Genomic DNA, 22,224 nt, shown 5'->3' with positions numbered 1-22,224 from the left:
TGCCAGCAACTGGAAAGCCCGTTCCAAAAATCAACAAGATAATTTGAGAGGGACAGTCAGGAAGGAGCAGACTGGGGTACAGGCAGGTTCAGGGTGCTCAAAGCCTACCCAGTGCTTGCCTGGGCCACCTCAGGTTCAGCTTCACCTGGGGGATGAGAGAACCATTCTCCAGCTACGTCACCAAGCAGGAGGAACAAAGGTTGCAGATAGCACTGAGCTGACTCTGGGTGACCCAGGAGTCTCTGCAAGCCCTGTGGTGTTACCACATTTCTTTCTATCCATGGGCTCCAGCCTGAGTTATCTGAGACACCGGTTTCCGGCACTCAACAAGGAAGATGTAAAATCAACAGCATTTGATGAGCTGCCAGGGATTTGACTAGGCTACAAAGACTTTGATATTTTACAGAAGCTCAGAATGAAAATCAGCTGCTGCTGTTGCCAAGTGTATGTTACTGTTTTTATTTTAAAAAACAAAAAATCTTTCAAGAACAAATAAAACCAAACAAAGACGTCTCATCCTCCTGTACTTTGGTTCCAAGGCACACTCAGACAGGTTGGTTCACTGGCTATCCATTTGCCATATGCTTTCAAGTTTATTCTTTTATTCACTCCCACATTTTAGCCCCTTCCATTTCAGAAGAGGAACAGCTGCACAGACGCTCTATAAATAAACTACATAATTTATTGGAAGAGGGTTTTTGTTTATTTTTTTTAAGCTGCCATATATTCCCCAGCTCTATCCTTTTCCATGCTCTCTACAAAACCCAGTCAAGTTCAACTGCAGCTCGGGTTCGTCTGTACAGTGTGCTCAACCTGATAAACAACTGCAACTTTTTATCTATTAATAACAAACTGTATGTACTGATCTTACGTTCATTATAACTACTTTCTATGTTAAGTTCATTTAGAACTTAACTGTCAGAACTTAACTATCATGACTAAACTATCAGAAATAAATTTGAGAAACGGTCCACGGGGTGGATGTGCATCGGTGAGACACAGAAATCTCAACACACAGCTAATTTCTGGTTCTCTGCGTGCTTTTTAACAAATCAGTGCATTTTCGGGTAGACAGGCCTCTCATCCTGTTACCAAGAAGAAAATCTGTTTTGTCTGCTTGGAGGACAGACAGACCTCTCTGACTAAGATCACTAATCTCATCTGTGTGTGCAGGAAGTGTGACAAATGGCTGGAGTAGTTTATCACACGAATGTAACCATCGAGTCATAAAAGGAACAAGATATTAACCTCCATAAACAAACTAGTGTTCTATTTCTCAGCACAGAGGAAGTATACATTGAACAAGATAAGGGTATGAAACACATGCTATTGATGAGATAAGGAGCTTGCAGAAACAGTACAGACAGAGATATGTCTCATGCTATCCGAGTGAAAGTAAATGCCATTCCAAACTTTACTTTGGGGAAATAGATTTTTAAGAAATTGTCCACGATATGTACAGAGACTGTAAAAGCAGCAGGGACACTCTGCAGTGGTGTCTCCACTGTGCATCCCGGAGCACTGTGTTTTTATCATGCTTTCACCATCTCTGGCAAACAACCTGTTTGATGTGAACAGGGGGCACAGCCAAAGTAGTAACTCAGTGTTTCGTATACAGCTGTTTCCCTGAGAAAATGAAAGCTGCTACAAGATATTATGGACAACTCCTGGTGGGGGGCCAGTTGTCTTGAACTGGGGGTTTGAACATCTCTGTGCCATCGGGGAGAATCGGCTTCCAACGCGAGTTTGGGCCAGCAGGGCCTGGCAGGGCTGGAAGTGACAGTCTCTGCCTCCTGCTAAATCAATTTAGAGCAGCATCAGAGTCTTGAGGGACATGGTCAGCCTCAACAGCTGGTACATGGTGAGGCAGAAGGCAGTTTAACAGGGAGAATGACAATCCATACAGAAAAGCAACCCCAGTTCACGCTATTCATGATCTCAAAACACTGCCTTGGCACACAGAAAGCTCTCACCTCCTTGAGAAGTTATGGGGTGGTGAAATAAAAGAACTCTGTCCTCACACATGCAACAGAGAAGGAGCTGGAAATTTTCTCAAAATCATTTATCTGAGAAACAGAAGTAAATTTCTGAAGAGCCAGCAATGGAAGAAAACAGTCCTGTGATTTATTAGCCTCGAGACTCTGAAAAGAATTCTTTGGCCTTTTTCCATTAAGATTTTGCAACCTATGTTATAGCCAGTGGGAAATTGTTTAGTTCCCAAACCATGCCCTCAGTCATAAAATCTGTGAAGCTGATTCATTACTATTTATGTGGTGCCATGGGCGTGCATGGCATTTTACAGACAAAGAGAAGATACAGCCTCTGCCTTTAGAAGCTCAGGTGAATCCAACTGTCCACGTGTATGGGAAGCAGCACTCAGTGTCCTAGAGCACACACTCCTCATCACTCAGTGAGTGAAGTATTGATACTCACCTGGGATGCTGGGAAGATTTAGACAGGAGGATACTTAACAGACATGTAATTACTGTCTAAAAATTTGTGGCATTATTTCATTGAAACTGTAAGACTTTTCAAGTCATGTTATTTTGTAATGGCTTTATAATGAATTATGAATTTCTGATAATAGGTATGACAGTATGAAGCAGTGTCACTACGAGATCAGACCAGAAATTCTGCACTGCCTACCAGTTTCTTCTCTTTTTGCACAGCTGAGGGTAAAAGCTCACAAGTTCCATCATACACCTCCAAACATACAACATAAATTACTGAAAGAAAATAATTAAATAATTTCTGTGATTATTGTTAAAAAAAACCAAAAGTGTACCAAGTCTCCAAACCAACTTCCTGAAGTACATAAAATCCTTTTCTGGCCTGTGTAGAGTGAGCAGTTACAGCTCTCTGTAAGAAACAGTCTGGGACCACTCACCTAGAAGGCAAAACTTCATCATGGCAGAGGTTGTGAAAACAGCAATTACTGTGGATAAGTGTAGGCAGGACCTGTTTGCTGGACTGAGACACTCACATTCAGATTTGCACACAGGATTAGCACACACCTTCACCTACAACCTTTGCACTGGCAATAAGGGTACATGTGACTAATTGGCTGGACAACCAGGGTATCATATCTCCACACCATACATTTGTTATGAGAGTCAGATATAATGTGACTCCAGGAATTTTCATGTTGACACTGCTAAGCCTCTCACACCCTCTCCTATTTCCCTGTTACTCTACACAAGCCTGTCTGTGCCTGCCCTTTTGGACAGCTGAGCAGCAAATGTACCCAAAATAAACAAATTATACCACCTCTACATGAAGAAACGTCATTATTGCACATACAAATAAGGTACATGTGAACAGAATGGACAATTAAACAAGGCTGGTGCATGTCATACACAGGCAGATGTGTCCTGGTCCTGCAACACCACCCCAGAACACTGGTACCTACAGCACTTCTGTGAAGAAAACACCAGCAACGCCCTCCTCTAAAAGCAAGGGAGCTTGTCTTATAACTCAGAGACTGTAAAAAAGGGAATACTGACTTCTTTTTTTGTTCACAATAGTGAGGGTCACAATTCCTCTTAAAATGGAAGCAATTGTGTACTTGATTCTTGTATTTAACACACAAATGAAAAGCTGTATGGGGGAGGGAGGAGAGGAGGGAAGCATCTCCCACTGGTGTTGAAAACTCTCCCCCCATTCAGGTCTTTTAATTCTCCAGAGGTGACTGTCTAGGTGAAATACACTATAAACTAACAAAAAACACCCCCTCTCTATAAGTATGATATTAAATTAAGAAGCCCCCAGGCTCTTAATGCTTTCTCACACGTCAGGGCTGTCCCCTGGCAGGTGCATGACAGCCCTGTGCTCCAGCCCTACTTATGTTCAGCATTTCTTTCATGTCAGTGGCTGTGCAATAGGTGGTGGAAACCTCTGCAATCAACATCAACAGAAGTGAAAGAATTAGCTGTAAAATGACTTACGGAGTAGCCTCTTCCTGAAAGCGATTGAGCAGAACTCTGTGGGAGGAAACAATATGCCACAGTAAGTAATGCAAGAGACTGTGTGTAATGTAAGATAAGAATCATTTCGAGATTCCCTCCCCCAGCCCAGTATTCCTCAGGGGGAAACCTCACAGCCAGAGCGCCTCAAAGGAGCTCCTGATATTCTGTGGTGCTGCCACGGGAGGGGCAGCCAAGGAGCACCTCCAGGTGAGGGCTCTGGGGCTGCCCCAGACAAGGGTTTGAGGAGCCAGAGCAGGGCTCTGACAGCTCCTCCCGACCGAGGAACAGCTCCCGGCGTGGCAGACGCCTTCCCAGCAGCGGGGAACACCTTTGGAGCTGTCCCTCTCCGCTGTGGTGGCAGCTTCCCGGGACCAGCACACACGTGTAAGGACGCGCTCCCGAGTCAGGGCTGTGCATTTTGCCTCATCAGCTCCAACTTTCAGTCATGTAACCACATATCCCACTTTCCATTCCCCTCTACGAATCCGTGAGCCTCCAGCCTTCACTGCTGCAGCATTACCACATGACAACTCTATCTGAAACAACAATAGCAGCAAAACACTAATTCATCATCTCTCAGAGCTTTAATAAGCATTCTGTCCCTTTTGAATAAGTTAAATTACATTGTTTACTCCTGCTCTTCATTTCAGCTCCTCCTGCTCCTTTCTCTACCACATCCTTACCTCTTTCACATGCTGCCAAATCATTTGGTTCTTTTCCTTCTCATTACACCAGCTCCAGTCACTTGGATCCCTTTCCCCTCTCTACGACCCAACACTGTTGAGCTGCTGTTTTTTGCTGGCAGTGGCTTTCTCGGAGCAGCTGAATGAATTCCACTTCCAGCTCCAGCTGCTGCTATATGCCTTCTTTTCGGAAATTAAAAATAAGCTGGGAACAGTGGTGGCACACGACACCACATGACCCAGCAAGGACCCTGCAGGCCAATTTCCAAGTGTGATTTATAATCACGATGCCCTCGCTACGTGATTTTATTAAACAAGATCCAGGGAGTCTCAGCAGTCCTGTTTCCAAGACTGATGTTCTAGTGGGTACCAAAGCCTGACCAAAAATACTGAATTGTTGCAGGCTGATCTTGAGGATTGTTTGTCTTTTTGCACCAGTGCCAGAAGTTATCGTGTCAATAAATCAGCACAACAGCACAACACCCCAACGAGATTGATGCAAACCGATTGCAAACACTTGTAATTTTCCACCAGTCCCTTCGTACTACCAGTTTGCAAACCTTTTGATCAGAGGATACCAAGATACACACAGAAACCTTTCCAGAGTCCTGCCCTCAGTGAAGACTCAATTGCCTCATCCCTCTGCCCATGCAGCTCAGTGCCACTGCCTTGCACCTGCCCCAGACAGGCAATTTGCCAGACAAGTGCCCACAGAGGAAAGTTTCCAAAGCCAAGAACAGGCAACAGCAAAGTCCTACAACTGAGTGAGTGTGCTGCTGGAGGCAGGAGGGTTCCCTGTTCAGCCCATCACCAGCTGGCACAGGAACCAGGGTGCCAGATGGAAGGAAAGATGTGACACAGCTCTCACACACAGCTCTGCAGCCCAGAGGTGACTGGGTGCCAGTCCCCACTCCTGGCATGCTACTCCTGCCCCTCTGTCCTGATGTAGCTCCAAAGACCTCTGCACTGCAGGGAAAGGACAACTTTCACAGGACAACTGAGACAGCAATAACACACCACCAACAGCATTTAACTTCCCACCTTCTGCCTATTGCACGTGGATTTGGCATCTGCCCTCAAACGCTACAAAAAAAGTAGGGAGTTATTTATAAACCTCTTTAATGTAAACTGCCCAGAAATAAAGCTACAGACTGCTGAAATGAAGGGCAGTAGCATTTACATCTGTTTTTGAGAAACCATGGGAAACCTACCCCACCCTCTAAGTACTTTTTACCCCAAAGTACTCGTGGAATTCAGCCTTGTACAGAAAATGGGTTAATAACCATGTCCTGCTATCTATGTAAGTATGTCCAACAGATGAACACAATTATCTGTTCCAACACTTTGGAGAGTTTGATCAGGCAGTTCACCTAAAGTAAGCACAGAAATGAGGAGGGGGCAAATTACCTGCTTGGAGAGACAGGAGGAGAGAAGGAGAAAGGGTGGAAGTTCTCACTCCACCCCCTCCATCAACTCAGATTTAACCAAGAATGACAAGGTCTAACTAATTGGAAATAATAACCAAAAACAGAAACAAGAGGTTTCATTAGAAGCTTCTCTCTAGGGAAACAGCCTCTCAGAGCATTTTCAGTCTAACAGTTACTTTCAATCTTTGAGTCTTGTGCACACATAAAATATTTTCCTGGCATGGAGCAGACCCTTGGACAAGGAACTCAAATGCACCAACAACAGACCTGCTTTTCTTAAGATAACTTTAAGGCATCCCAAGCTGTCCAAGAACCCCAGGAATCTGCAGACCACTGATTTAAAACCAAGTAGAAAACAATAAAAACAGTTGCTGAATAAAGTGTTACATCAGAAATAATTAAAATTGAATGGCAATTAATTCTGGTATTTTTCACATCCACGAACTTCTTCCTCCCTTAGAAGTTCTAACATTAAATTCCCTGAAAATCAGGGGGGAGGAAGGAGGAAGGGTGGGATTTTTCCCCCCTCCCTCAGAATTTTTATTGCATGCATAAAGTTAGTAACTGGTGAATTCTCTGGATTCGACTTGTAAAATCCTCTCCAACGATGAGGTTTATGCACAGCCAAGCCCCACACTCTCCAGAGCTCTTTGTATGCTTTTCTTCTGTGCATCTAACAAACCACTGTTGCTTTCTTGCTTAGCTGGGAACAGTGGGACTCTTTAGGAGGATCCACACCAACTGCCACATGTAAAAGCTTTGAAAACCCCCAGCTAATATCAGCTATGAGTGCCAGAGTAGAACAGTTTGTGTGCAACTGTGATGGATGTTCCCAAAGAAAAAAATCTTTGGGGGTTAATATAAACATAGCTCAATCCGTATGTCTCTATATCAAGATCAAATAATGAGAAAAGTAATCAATCGTGGCTGCAAATATAAGAAATCTTAGTGGAAGTTTAACTTGGCATCTGCCCAAAGCTGAAGAAACCTCCTTTGACTGTGAATGAGGGCTTGTCTGGCAAGAGCAGTTACTGGGGTAAGTCTTCAGCTGGAATGACTTACCCAGGCTCTTACCTACAGGACAGGAGCACTCACATGGAGGGCTGTCAGAAAATCCTTACTCTCAAAATAGTGTATTTGCTGTTTGGGTCCGTTTTCTCCCCGTTGGAAGGTCCTCAGGCAGCAGGGGACAATGGTCACCGTGGCACCCAGCCAGCCACATCCCTGCTAGTGCTGCACCCACCAGCACAGCACCAAACCCAAACCCAAACCAGCCCTTACTGCTGCAACCCAGGCACCCCAGACACTCGTCCTGGCCCTCAGACAGTGCCTGAGAAAGCACTGCTGGCAGGGAAGGGGCTGCCAGACACACAGCTCAGAGACACCACTGGCACCCCACCTGGCCAGCGCTCTGCAGCCAGAGGCAGAACAGCTGCCACATCATCGTGCCCTTCCCAAAGCCTTTGGATCTGCAAACCCCAGCACAGCACAGAGAAGTGGGAGATGGGGAGCACGGAATGCCAGCCCTCCGAGTATGGAATGCCAGAGTATGGAATGCCAGAGTATGGAATGCCAGCCCTACGTGAGAGCAACCCCAAGCACTCCCCGGGGAGGGCAGGGGCCCTCCCTGCCCCGTTTGAGCCCTGCCTTTGTGCCTCTTCCAGTGCTCTTTGGAATACCCAGGGTTTCTGAGGGAGGCTGTTACTAGTTAGGGGCAAAATGAGTGTGGTCTGTGCATTTAATGACGCATAAGTGGAGCTGCACTGCTAGATGGCATTTGTGCTCAAAGATAAATGGCTTATAATATTTTGCAGATGATGTGCCTCTTTTACAACTAAAGATTTTTGGTTCCTTTTAAGCCCAAGGTTAAAAACAAAACCAGACAGCACAGACATTTCAGTTATGTCACAGAGTGAATTATTTCTACCCTGGGATAGCTCTCGTGTTAATTACACTGGATATAAAAAAATACACCTTTCTGGCAGCAAAGGCAAAATCTGACTGCTGAAAGACTCTACTATCCCCCCCACTGATGCCCTTGAGAGTTTGAGTTACACTACAACCTGCAACTGTATTTAAAAAATTTCTTCCTTTATTTTTGATTAAAATGGTGATTGCAATTTAGAAAAAAAGAAAATCATGACAAAAATCTCACCAATAACCTGCAGCAGGTTTTCCAAGATTGTCTATTAAATTGACAGGAAAAGTTATTTCCCTTGTATAAATAAAACCATGGCCTTCCACTGCTCTCATGATGCAAAGGAAATCAAGACACCCTCTGCTCACTTTCTTAAATCCATTGGGTTACTTATTGAACTAGAAAGACAGCAGGAAGGGCTTTAAAATCCAGTAATAATCACAGTAATAGGGCACCTCAAGCCAATTCCCCTCTCTCAATGGGTCAGGCAGGTTTCAACTTGGATCTTTTGTATCCTTGATATAAAAACTAACTATAAGGGGATTATGTTAAAAGCAGGTGATGGCAGCACAACCACAAAAATTAACTCGTTTGTAGTGTTTTCTTCCCTCCTCTTTGGCAAAAGACCTAAATTAACATATTCCAGAAATGTCAGGAGTTCATTCCTGCTTTTCTGACATGTGCCACTTTTGTTGGCTGGAACCTGAAGTGTATCAAGTACCTCCCAGTCAGGTGTTTTCAGCCAATAGCTATTCCTACGTGGGCACAGGGCAGTCCCCAAAAAGTGCCTCCTACCACTGCTGTTAATCCCATCCTAGAACATGCCCAGTGTCCCCCGAGGAGCCCCCAGCAGAGGAGAGAACTGAGGCAGATTTCCCAGCTCCTACTTAGTGCCCAATCATGCCTTGCCAAATCACAGGCCCAAAGTGACCATAGAGCCCAGTGCCACAAGCCTGATTGGCTTGATTATCACTCAGCTGAGTTAAGCAACAGCATGTACAGAGATGTGAATTTTAATTCTGTTTTATAGCATTTGTTCAGGATGAAACTCAGCTCAGCTGTATCCACCCTTCCTTGGTGACCCCAACCCCGCAGCCAGGGAGGACTGAGGCACGTGGAAGTGTGGGTGTTTACCCTCCACTCAGTCATTTATGGAAAGTTCAACAACAGAATATGGGTTCAGCTTTGAACACCAGAGAAGTCTTGTATTTCCTTTCCAAGCAAGTCCCTTATAAAACTCAAATGTTTTGGAATAGCAGGAGTAAGTGGGGAGGAGGGCAAAAAGGGCTAAGGGCAGAAGATATCCCAGACCTTAACACAGAGTCTCTTAATGCAATTAATTTCCATAGCCACACTCCTGTCTGCTGATACAATGAGTTCAATCGACTTGGCAAAGGTCACACAGTGCATCTGATGTTCACTGAGATTAGAAACCCAGACCTGACAAGATAACCACAACACATGATGAACGATTTGGATGTCGTGCAAAACTTGAATGTGTTCCTTTCTTAATTCACTTACTTTATTATGTTGGCTAAACAAAGAAGGTTATGCTTAGAAACACTGCAAAACCAGTTCAGTAAGATATCCAACTACACGAGGTCTGAACATCTGTAGCTTGATAAGCTACAGAACAGCTTCCAACCAAGACACTTGGATACCTACAGCTGCTGGTCACAGACAGCAGAAGGAAAGATGGTCACTGACCAGGAACAAAGAACTGGGTACAGTCAGTCAGGATCAACATAAAAAGACCTCACCCTTCTGAAACATAGAGAAGCTACATGAGTGCTGCTCCCATTCCAACCATCACCCTCTGCCAACTTACCAAAGCCTTCTCCAGACCTTCTTCCTTCCCAGCTATGTTTCACTACCTGAAACTTCATGCAAGTCATTACAACTTAGCTTGTCATTTCTGCAGCAGCAGTTTTCATGCAAGCATTTGGTATTTTGAGGGCCACTCAAGATAAAAGCTGACAGAACGCTGAAGGGACGGGAACTTCTGCCTCCAGAAGAATGTGACTTGCAAGTTGTCATGATCCTTCTGTGTATATTCAAACCAGTTTCCCAAGACTCATGTTTTGAGGAGGGGGTCTTAGAACTATCCTGTTGCTACCTCTGTTTTGCTAAGCTCTGTGATGCTCTTATTCCACTCTTCCAACTGCGGGTCAGATTCCAGCGTTACACACGGGGAACGATGCACACCACGTGCCACAAAGAGTTTGCAGCCCACATGTTGCTACCCCAGGCTTTCCAAAAACCTCCTTCAATCCACTCAGTAACATCCCTGATCGTGGCACTGAGACCCTCCCGACCTGAGACACGCCAAGCTCTGCTGTGGCACTGCCACCCTGCCCGGAGCCAAGAGCAGGCACTGCACACGCACCAGAGTTCACAAAGTGGATAAACACGGAGCTGTGGAGCGACTGTGGCCCAACTCTCACTTCAGAGGCTCATTTGATTGTGCTTCTGGCAAGGTACTTCAGCCTGAGGCACAGGGAAGGGACCTGCAGCTTCGTACCCTGCTGCTGCTCTAATCCCCGCGCCCCAGGAGGGGAAGCGTGGCACGGAAAGCAGGAGGGAAGGGGGGAGACAGTGCCTGTGATGGCACACAAAGAAAAGCAGATCACAGGGAACTGCCTGAATCAGAAATCACAGAAGTTATTTTGTATTCATCTACCAGAGAGAGAATTTTATATCTAGCCTATACAATATGCTAAACGCTTATCAAAGAACATTTAGAGAGAGGAAGATCTCTGCATTTCCTAAAAGACCGCTTTTCGTTTATTATGTTTAAAGAAAAACAAACAAACATATGAGGATAGGATGATGGAAAATTAGAAAAGATAGCCTGGGGGATGAGAGGTAAAGGCTCTGAACAACTTAGTAGCAGCGCTTGCTGGTTTTATGCACAGCTGAAGCCAATCCCTTGAAAAGGAGAGTTTTGACTCTTAAGTGGCCAGCACCTCTTGCAACATATTTCCTAATCAGCCAGTATTTATGGTCGATATTTTATATTTCCAATTTCCCCCTAAGGGCTCGTGAGAAAGCAGCACACCTGCCAACCTTTTCAGCTGGGCCAATAATTGCCAATTTGCTCTTTGCCTTAGTATATCACTCAATTTAGCCCTGGCTGTGCCCTGCATACATCCTCATTCATCTCTGTGCCCCCATGACAATTAGAGTGTTAGCTTCAGCTAACTAGGGCAACTATTCTACTAGGGTTGGAAGACAATTATTAGTCTATTTTCCCATCTTGTGGCAACAAAATTGAGAATCCATGACAATTACATTCAGCAATTCTGCACTCTGCCGCCTGTTCCCCCTCCTTGCCCCCACCTTCCGAATATTTCAAATTATCACAGCTCTACTACCACATTCAAATTTTCCATGTTCACAGGGAGTGAGGCTTCTATTTAAATGATAATGAGGGACGATCCATTCAATTTAGTGAGGGAGAAAATCCATTAAAAAGCAGGCAGTTCTTAAGCTGATGGGTCAAGAAAAAGATAAAAACCTTTTTTTCAAGCCATTATACAAGGCTCTGTGTGGATTTTTGGACTGTTCAGGACATCAGAAAAGATTAGGACAATTATGGAACATGGGGAAAACCCAAAACAAAATGCCCAAGCCTTCCACTTTTACTTGGGTCAACACAACAAAATAGCAATATGGCTTATCCAGCTCTTAATTCTCTGGCAACTTCCAATTACCTCACTATGAAAGACAGCAGAGGAAAACCCCATTTTGGAAGAAGGCTGTTGACTCTGTGTTGGTTGAGAGTACATGTGTAAAAGGGATGTCAGCTTTATAGTAGTTTTTAAGGGAATTTTATATCAACACTGGGAACATAAACAAGTGGCAGGTTCCCGTCCCCTCTCCACACCATAAAACCTGAGCTAAAACTTCACTGTTTTCCTGCTCTGAAGTTTCATCATCCCAAAGAAGAGCCCAGCCTCAACAAATCAAACCTCTGCAGCCAGAGATGATTTCACTAGATCATAATAAGCGCTTTTTTCCCCCAATGACCCATAATAAATGGCACTCAGTGTAATGTCTGGAAAGACTTACTACATGAGCCAGACAATTACTGTCTTAGTATGAAATTGTATCATTCTCTCCCCACAGAAGTTTCACTTGTGGCAAAGGAGCAGCAGGATGCTCTGGGGTTTGTGGTGGACAGACTGAGGGCTGTTTGTGTGTGCACAACAGAACCAATCCTCTGCTTCAGTTTTCTTTGGAGTGCAATTATTTCACGACAGACCAGGCCACCTCTTGACTTCACGGTCCATTAGAGACTAATGACATGCACTAATGTAAATAAAGAACAACTTGCTGGCATCCCACTGAACGAGTCACCTGAGGAACAAACAGCAGAGGGGAGCTGAGCTGCTCGGGATGGAGCCTTTGGAACGGGGAAGGACAGCGGAGCCGGAGGGAGGACTCCCACACTCCTGAGGTGGCAACGCTGAATGCTGTAGGTGACACTTGCACACACACACATTCCCACCACACCTGCTGTGTGCTACCACCCAGCAGCCAAACCTGCCACCTCCCGCCTCATTTACCCCTTTGTTCACCCAAGTTAATGGGGAAAGAGACGGGAGGGAAAGGCAGCATAAAAAACCAGGCCAAATGCACCGAGGAACAGCAGGAGAGTGAGAAACAGCCCAGGTGCCTCCTGCTGCTGAGCATCCATCTGCAGGGACACTGCCATGTGCTGGAGCCCCGTTTGGAACCACTAGCCACAAGGAAACTGTGGCTGTCCTGTCCACAAGGAAACACTGTCCCTGTCTCCCCTTTTTGTCTTCACTGCCCTGTGGCTTTCTGATCCTCAGTGCCACATGGAAGGAGTTGTGCCAGTCCAGTGGCACCCCAGCTATATAAACAGCGTGCTGGGACTTACAGCTCCAGGGCCAACAGGGACCAGGCACGGCTGGACAGAAATCCTGCAGGAATCGGCACTCAGGACAACGTCATCATCTTCTCTGCCTTTCCCTGCTCCCTCTCTACAAGACAACAAGTCTGCTGCCTTATCCTTTTGCACAGAAATGGGGAAAACCATCTGATTGCACCCGTGGGACTTTCTAAGGCTTTCAGACAGTCGCTAAATAGGCTACAGAACATGTACCAGTACGCAAGGCAGCTTTATACGTAATTAAAGCTAAATTGCACTCATCGAATAATGAATGAAGAGCATTCTGTGATTCATGAACCTTACTTTTCAAACTGTTTAATTACTAATTTGAAAAATCCTCATTTGCAATGGGTCACCAGGTCAGGAGAGCAGCTTCAGTGAAGCCCTGAAGTGTGCCCTGGCCTCCAGGCACTGCCCAACTGTCCCCGCTGACTAAAAAAGAACAGAGTGCCTATTCCCCCCTGAACTGCACTGGCTGCTGAACAGGCTTTGAAGATTTTGCAGGAATTAAGCCCTCAGACTCAATTCCTACAGGCCCAGCCTGCAACTTTGGGGGGCAAAGGGAAAGGAGGAGAAAAAACCAGGAGTGCATTGGCTTAACAAGGGAAGTCTCCAAGACCACTTAACACTTTGACCTGCGCTAATCGCCACGTGGGAACGTGTCATTCCTTCCCTGTGGCCCCACGTCACAGCACAGCCACACTGCCAGGAGCCCCTGCTCACACACCCACTGGTCACAGCACAGCCACGCTGCCAGGAGCCCCTGCTCACACACCCACTGGGAGCAGCCCAGGGGAGAGAAGGAGAGAATCACACCACTGTATGCAGATATAAAATTACGATCATTATGGACCCACAGCCCGGCCAGAGACGCCCCGCAGGCAGAGGGGGTTTGTCCCCGGGTCCCCCCCGGCTGCCGTGCCCCCACCCCAGCGTGTGGGTTCCCAGTCCTGGAAGCAGATCACAGGACATGTTATTTTTCTCTTCCTCCCACCGCGTCGGCTGTTTACAGCACCCCATTCACACTCCAAACATGTAGAGAGAATTTTCCCCCATCACATTTCCCTGTCAGAGCTGTCAAGCCGAATCCCGCTTTAATCTGCCAAAAGCACTTTTCTGCTGACATTTTTAATAAATACTTTCAGCTTTTAAACACATTTGTGGGAGCCATTTTTTCCCCTTTTTCTCCCTTTTCCTCCCGTAGAATGGGCTCTGAAAGCCTTAATAGCAAATACATTACACTTATCAAAGGCTTTCCCCCTCTCCCCTTTGCATCCTGAAGCGGAGGTAGTGTTTTCAATTTTAAAGCTAAATTAACTGTCCAATTGAATTTAGCTGGTGTGAGCCGTTTTCTGTGACAGGTTTTAGTTATGAAGCATATTTTACATTAATAGAACTCAACATGAAAACCACTCGCTCTGGGATTTCTGTGGCTTGCCATTGAAATGGCAAATTTAATATTTCAGACATGCTCGTGCCAGCGTTTGATTATTGTTCTTCATTTAAATCTCTCCTAACGGGAAAGGTCCTAATTAGTAAAAAATCATGTTTTAATGAAGGCGAAATGCTAATTGCTAACACAAAAAGCCTTCATATAAAATTATCCCAGCACTGCCATTGATTTCTTGGTGACTCAAAAGCCCATTTGTGTGTTTACACACTAGGGCACCGTTTGCTTTTGTTTTATCATAACATTTCACTCAACGTACCATCAAATTTCCTGAGAGAAAGACAGCTTTCCCCCAAAAAAACCTCTCATATCTCGGAGGCAGGAAGCATAAAATTAGATGAACTGACTTTGCACCCAAACTATGTGATTACGTGCAGCAGCTAAACCCAAAGATACTGCAAAAAGCTTTTTAACACAACTTCTTTAGGAAAACAAAACAAAACATCAAGCCACTCTTCCCCGAGGAATAACAATTCCATTTTGTTTTCCCATCTCTGATCTTTCGCTTATCATATTATTTGCACCATGATTATAGTGTTTGCAAGGCAGCTCAACCACTTATGCCGTAACACTCAATCATGACATAAAAAAAAGTTATTACACAGTGACCTCTGGATGCCAACATTTGTTCAGCAAGATTTATGAAAAGCCATGTCAGCAGCGGGAATTGCTGCAATGAAGCGATGCTTTCTCCTGAATGGTACTTACATCACTGAGACGGTCCCTTGAGCTGCTCCGCTGAGAGCTTGTGGCCTCCCTGATGCTGTCTTCCTCGCTATTTCTGCCACTTCTGCTTGTAGGGACCTTCATCTAGAGGGAGAAGAAGGAGGGGGAAAAAGGAGATTTTCAAGCACTGCTCTGCCACCTGTTCCCGAGGTCGCCGAGAGCAGTTTAGTCAAAGTTTCACTCCTACGCCCACGGCACAGAGGAGAGGACGCCTGTGAATGCACGGGGCTTCTCTGCAGCTGTGCTTGACCATGTGTGCCCATATTCCTTTGCACTAACATGTGAGGGAAGTGGTGCTTTTGGCACTCCTGGAGGTGGGCAAGGCTGTGCCAAAGTCCTTGGGCTGAGGTGAGAGGGGAGTGGATGAACAAACCCCGTCCCTCTGCTCCCAGCACTCTGTGGCTGTGACACTGGGGTTCCACTGGTGCCTCTTGCTGCTGGGCCACTGCTGACCCCACAGCCAGGTCACTGCTGACCCCACAGCCAGGTCACTGCTGACCCCACAGCCAGGTCACTGCTCCCCAGCCCACAGATGTACCCTGGGGCCACCCCAGTGGCTGCACCAAGAGGTTGGGACTGGCACAGCAGCCAGCAAGAGACACCAGCCTGAAACAACTTGCTTGGGATACCACACGGAATTCGAACTAATGCAAGATTAACTCTTCCAGCCAAGGCTTGTTCTCTAACTGCTACATCATCCTACTTCCTTCACCTGAAGTTGAACTCGTTTTTGGATTGAAGTGAGAGAGGCAATGTTTGAAATCACAGCAACCTCCCGCTTACATCTGCAAAGAGTGTTACAGGGGGAGGAGAGGGGTAGGATAGATGTCATTCACAGCTTCATTCCTGGGCTCATTTACTAACAAATTATTCTGCTAATTCCCTTGTGAAATATTGGGTGGAAAGAAGTGTTTAATTTATTAATAGGTTCTATTCATATCAGTTTGGTTCCATTTAAATTACACTATTTAAAATGTCGGCTTGTACAAATTGGTATGTTTAATGGTAATAAAATCCCTTTGTTTCTTTCTGTCCCATTTCCTGGCGGTGTCAGTGGCCAGCAGGGCTTGCTCGTGGTGCTGGTATAACCCCCCCAGCCCTGCCCCTGTGGCACAAGGCACCAGGCTGGCTGGGCACACTGCCACAACGTGGGCACTGCAACCTGAGCCCCGGGAGCACACTGATCCCTGCACTGCCATGGATGTTCAGCAGCACTGCCAGCCAAGTGCCCCACAGCCTCTTCATATTTGAATACAATGTTCAGGGCACTATATGGAGAGTAAACTTCACTACTCATCCAGAGTACACAGCCCTGTATAGGCTTGGGCAGCAGAAGACAGGGAAAGTACTGTGCTCATGTCCAAGCAACAGCAAATTGCTGATGGAAGTCCTTACTCTGCATGCCTTTCTGCCACTTTACACCTCACCAATTCACTTTCCTCCGCAGGATAAGACTTTTAGACTCAGATACATCAAAGCCCTAGAAGCAAACATTTGCTCATGGTCACCCCACCACACAACCACCACTCCCAGCACAGTGCCCTGTCTCGCTCATCGTAAGCCACCTTTCCAATACGCTGCCCAGCTGCAAACTTTTATCAAGACCACTATTTCATCTTTGCTCCTACATCAAAATGTTCCAACAGCACAGCAATGAGAGCTGAACCCTCCCGCGAGCTGCTGGAAGTGTTTCCAGCCAGCACTGAGTCTCCATTTGCAACCACCAGCACCACACGTTTCTCTGCAGGAAATAACCCACTCGAAATGCACCGTGTTCAGTCCGGGCTGCCTGTTTCCTTAATAAATAGGTCAACAACGTCAAACACAGAAATCTAACCAGGCTACATCAATATTGGCCATTATCCATCAAATCTTTAATTCCACATATAATTAAGGAAATTTGGTGAGATTTTTTTTCCCCTAAGTATAAAATTATTGTCATTCACTTACTTTATTCTTTTTTAGGTCTTTATTAACCAATTATTACTTCAGCTACCCCATTATCTCGCCTAGGATTGATGCCAAGCCAATAAGACAAGTGGTAATATCCCCTTAATTACAGCCTTTCAAAAACACTGGCACACCAGCTTTCTTCTGTCATCTGGGTCTTCCTACACTTCATCAAAACCCAACTCCACTGGTTCCCAGCCATCAGCCAGCTCTTCTGAAACTCTTGGCTGTAAAGGATCTGACCTGCCAATCTCAATGCTTCCAGGCAGCAGGTGCTTAGTTTCTGCCTCAAACAGGAACCACTTAACCATTACAGAACAGAATTACAATTTCCCTAATACAGTGCAGAAATCCTATTGAATTCTGTGGCTTTCTGATTTCTGATCCATAACCTTAACCCTCCCACCTAGGAACACATCAAAGCCTGTCAAGATTATTACACTTCTGACCTAAACAACTCCTAGACGGTTGCAAATTAAAGGAAAAATAAATTACACCATTCCAAATCCTTTCACCTTCCCGAGCGCAAATGGTCACCAGAATTAATTCAAAAGGACTAAACTGCCAGCTGTTTAAAGTTAGCAAAGACTCACCCAACCTGTTACCAGACTCGAACCTTTTGCTGTTTTTCTTGAGTTACAGTCAGCTCCAAACACCACCTGTTTCTTTTCTCCAAATTTCATTAAAGGAAAACTACACCTACACCCACAGTAACAAATTGAGACAATTTGACCTGACAAGGTCTTGCACGGGCAAGCAAATTAGAAGCATCACTGCTGCCATTAACCTTTCCAAGTAAATATCAATTATTAAACTTGCTGCACTACCTCTGTCCCCAGTTTGCTGCTGTGAATTAAGAGGGTCATCAGCCTTTTTGACAGATCTTGTTCATTTACACCTGCTGCCTGCCAGCAGGGGAGCCCGCACACCCGCAGCCCCAGCGCTCAGCCAAGCTGCCTTAATTCATCAGTAATTACCCTAATGAGCCGCATGCAGGACCCAACGAGGAGGACAAGTTGTTCTGCTAAATGGATGCATTGGTTTCAGGGGCACTCTCAGCAGACCCGGGTACGAGCGAACTGGACAAAAGCTTCTTTCCCAAAGCTGCCACTGACTCTGCTGCTTGATTTCTAGTGATTTTCTGTGGGTGTTCTTGCTTGAGTTCCAGAAATTCTTCTTAACCACGTTCACTGATTGAGTTTTACTACAAAAACTAGTATTCCTCTCCCTTGGAAAAGGTCATTAGTGTTTCAGAGACTGCAGTGGCTCTGTGAGCCAGGGGCGAGGTGGGTTCCCAGCCCTGCTCCCAGCCCAGGGATGCCACAGCTGCCTCAGCACAACCAACTCCCCAAGTTCATTCACAAAACATAATCCTCTCCTAGCACACACTTACAGAGACAGGGACACAGGCATCACTGCAACACCCACCCCTGGGGTTAAACACCTCAGGCAGAGGAGCCAAATATCCTATGGAAACACAGGGCCACCTGGGAGAAGCTGCCTTCCCAACCTGGACAATGTCTCAAAATACTCCAATGCCCAAAGCTCAGCAAAGAGGGGCTTGGAAAGGTGCTCTTTAGACTTGTGTCCTGAGGGCTGGGGGTGGGAGGGGATCTGTTTGTAAATCCAGGCAGACTTCTGAGTCACTTCAGGAAAGCTAAGCTGGAACAAAATAAAAAAGGCACAAGGAGACAATTACTGATAATTTATCTCTTCCAAAGGCCAAATCCCGTCTTCATCCAAACACTAAGGCAGCAAGACATTCATGTCCATATATATGCATTGAAACATTGAATAGGTGCTGAAGTTTTACTCAAGCAGAGCCTATTTCATCACTGAAGTTAAGGGAATTCTCCAAGAGCATTAATTAAACCCAAGGCTGCTTAAAAACCAGACCAATGCAGTCTCCCACAAGATAAATAACACCCCTGACCCACCACACACTGCAGAAGAAAGCTGGCAGCAGGCAATCCTGGCTCTCTGCAACAGCTACAATCCAGCTTTTACCAGGAATGACAGATCTTTGTTTGAGAAAGTGGAAGAGAGTTTCCAGCTCCGTGGGAGCGGGCCAGCACTGCAGACAGGGCTGGCTCAGTGGGGAAGGACTGGGGGCAAGGCACAGAGGGTTTGTAAGGCCAGGATCAATCTGAATGCTGCAGGTGCTCATGGACAGTCCCACGCCACGTTCAGAGCCAAGAATTATGAACCTTGCGCTGTTGGACATCATGTAGCATGATTAAATATCATAACTCATCCTGGTAATAACTCCAGCTCTCATTAAAGTCCAGTTCTGCTACCCTGGAATGCTGCTGCCTTTCCATCTCTCCCATCCAACTTCCCCCTCCCTATTTTTGCCCGTGGAGCAGGGGTGGAGGGAATATGTGAATGGGCAGAATGGGTCTTGCTTCCCCCTAAAAGGGCTTTTTCATTACCTCTACGCTGGCTCTCAGCCCCTGCTTTTTAATCATAATAGATCAGCCTGCTCTCCATTTACTTAAGCTCTTCCCATGTCAGAGGAAGGCACGTTTTTATTCGCCGCACCTATTTTCCCATCGCGGGCACGCCGCCCCTGCTCATTATTAATAAATACACTTCGATTTATCACAAGCTCCATTTGAGTGCCACGGGGAGCCCGGGGCAAGAGGAGACAAATTCTTTTCTTAAGTTGTTCTGAAAGGTGCTGGGCTGCCCGACCCTCACCCCCATTAACCCAGCACAGCTCGCGCGCTCCTACTGGGAGCTCCACGCCTTGCGCGGCGGCAAACTCGGACTGATCTTGTGCCATCTCAATATATTTGTTCATTATCTTGCGCACACACAGAAGCATTTGGAAATGTACTCGGGGCACAGGCCAAATTGAATCATCTGCCTTCATTTTCCACACGATCTGAAGCTACAGCTGCTACAACAGGCTGTGGGATTTTTATTTTCCTTCCTTAACAGGGTTGGTTTTTTTTTTTTCCCTCGCTCTTAAAGTCGCAGCGGTCTCATTTTAAACCCCTTGCTGTTGGCTTAGGTTTGTGTCTGTTTTATACAAAGTGGGTCTTGCATACGCACGGGGTGGGAAAAGAAATTCCCAGCAACCTCCCTCTGTGCTGTTCTGAAGGAAAGACAGAAAGCAGCAGCCTCAGGGAGAGACATAATTGAAATATTCATCTCTGAGATGCCTGTTCTGGTAGCTCAGATGGGTCTATTAATCCACAAATCCTCTCACCTCTGCCAGTGGACAGGCACCAGCAGGAATGGCACCCACCTGCTTTGTGCTACACTTTGGAGCCAGGAATGGCTCCATGAAAAGAAAGCAGCCCTTCCAGATCAGATGGGGCACAGAGCTCCACGCAGCACTGAGCCAAGCTGTCTCCTTTCAGGAACACGTTAACTTCTGAGAAAGAACTGTAATTCCTTTTCAAAGCTTTTGAAGATCAATTTTCATTTGTCTTGAGAGAAAGGACAGACCAAACACAATCTCTGGATTTGGGATTTTACTGACTTCACGGCAAATCTATTTTGGCAGAAGCCACTTGGAGATAAGTGGGCACAGCTGAGAGGCATCCAAGTCTCAGAGTTTGGGTCCAAGCTTTCAGATCACCAGCGACAGGGATGAATCAACCTTATCATGCTCATCTATCTAAACTAATGCTGCTGAACACCACTTTACATCTCATCAGCGTGTAATGACTTTATCATCTGCTCTGCCAAAGGACCCTTTTCCAACTGTTTTCTACAGGGTCAATCTAAGGAAGAAAAATTTTCTGCGGGTAACATTTCTTTCCAACACAGCCCACGATTTCACATGGCTACAAGAGTTGTTAAGGGCAACTGTTCCAAAAACTTATCAAAGCTAATTGTACGGCCTGCCTCCTTCCCAGCAAACAAGAAAATTATGCTTCAACAGTATTTTGTGAAGACTTTTTTTGCTAACATATGCTTGCATTTTATTATCAACTCCCAGATAAGCTCATGTTTCTCTGATAGACTATCAGTGGTAGCAACTTTCTGCAGCACAAGCCAGTGAACTGCCTTAATAAATACAAATGGACAATTTAATTAAAATATATTGGAGACTTGGAAAAAGTACTATTTGTGGACGAAACAGTCTGTTAAGGGATTGCATTCAAGACTAGTTCAGTGGAGCTTTAAGCAGGCAACAATAAGTGGCAGTCAAACATACTGCACAGAGCTCTACCCCAATGATTAAAGACCACGCCGAAATTATAAACGTCTGTTTTCCAGAAGGGGGGAAAAAAGTCACCCAGTTGCCTCTGGTTTTAATGCTTGAAGCAAAACAAACCATTTGGCTTTAAAAATGTACTTCTTTAAACCTGAAAAGACCCATGTATCAAAACAAGGTGGAATCAGCTAAACACATTACTTCTGATTTGTTTCCTTGAAAATCCAGCCTTAATGCATTCTAACAAAATTTATCTATCCCAAGCATACCTCATAATGAGATCAACTGGGAAAAATATCAGGCTTGTTTGTATATTTTATACTTGCTCTAACTTGGCAGTTTGGAGATTATGTATTCCCCAGGTCCCTCCTTAAATCGTTTCACACGCTGCAATTTGATTTTCTTTGCTTGCCCTTTTCCACAATTTTTTTTGATACATTTTATTGAGCTCTGGCTCAGAGGGAAACGTTTCCATTGAATTAAGGGTGCAATCATTTTTTTCCCCCTCTAAATAAGGACATATGGCGTAGAAAGCAATGCTATGGTCCAAGTATTTTATGATTGAAGTAGGACTCATTTTAAAAAATGACAGTAGCATCAGGTTGGATTAGAGTAGTTTTTCTAATTGGGTGGTGCTGTTGTGGAGGCTGTGATGGGCTATCTTGGCCATAAGTCATTTTAAATATGACATGTCCGTTTTTACTCACTGTGATGAAGAAGAAAACAGCAGCAGTGTTATGATACTGAGGGAAAACGACTTTTTTTCAGCATTCACTCAGAAAGTTCCATGACTTTTCCAACGTTGCTGTTTATACATTCACCTGCTAGGCAGACTTCTGGTGTCCAACCCTGGCTTACCAGTTTCCTCTGCCTAAGTTACTTCAGTATGCCAGTCGAGCAGTCTGTAACAGTGGTTAATTTTGACCTCTCCCTGGGATGCAGAGAGCTTGAATTAATAATAGCAAAGGATTCCTGTGCTCAGACTGTCCAAGTCAGATGCTACAGCAAGGCAAGTA

At 45.4% G+C, this 22,224-nt stretch overlaps 1 protein-coding gene across 20 annotated transcripts in view; it reads right to left on the bottom strand.

Moving 5' to 3' along the window:
• FBRSL1 (fibrosin like 1) overlaps window positions 1-22,224 on the bottom strand; it is a 506,568-nt gene that overhangs the window by 269,151 nt on the left and 215,193 nt on the right. For 14 of the 20 annotated variants that reach the window (XM_051769062.1, XM_051769069.1, XM_051769078.1 and 11 more), the window contains 2 exons: window positions 15,070-15,171; window positions 3,945-3,980 (listed from right to left, as the gene is read on the bottom strand). The exons of 2 other annotated variants lie outside the window; for them this stretch is intronic. In XM_051769062.1, coding sequence (XP_051625022.1) covers window positions 3,945-3,980; window positions 15,070-15,171 — 138 coding nt within the window. The remainder of the gene's footprint in view (window positions 1-3,944; window positions 3,981-15,069; window positions 15,172-22,224) is intronic. 4 more of the 20 variants (XM_051769067.1, XM_051769071.1, XM_051769073.1 and 1 more) reach the window with 2 other exon arrangements.

Source organism: Manacus candei, unplaced genomic scaffold (genome assembly GCF_025592945.1).
Source record: "Manacus candei isolate 608988 ecotype Guabito, Panama unplaced genomic scaffold, ASM2559294v1 h1tg000103l, whole genome shotgun sequence".
NCBI lineage: Eukaryota > Metazoa > Chordata > Aves > Passeriformes > Pipridae > Manacus > Manacus candei.
Note: the sequence above shows the minus strand (reverse complement) of the source record. Positions and strands in the feature narration are given on the sequence as shown.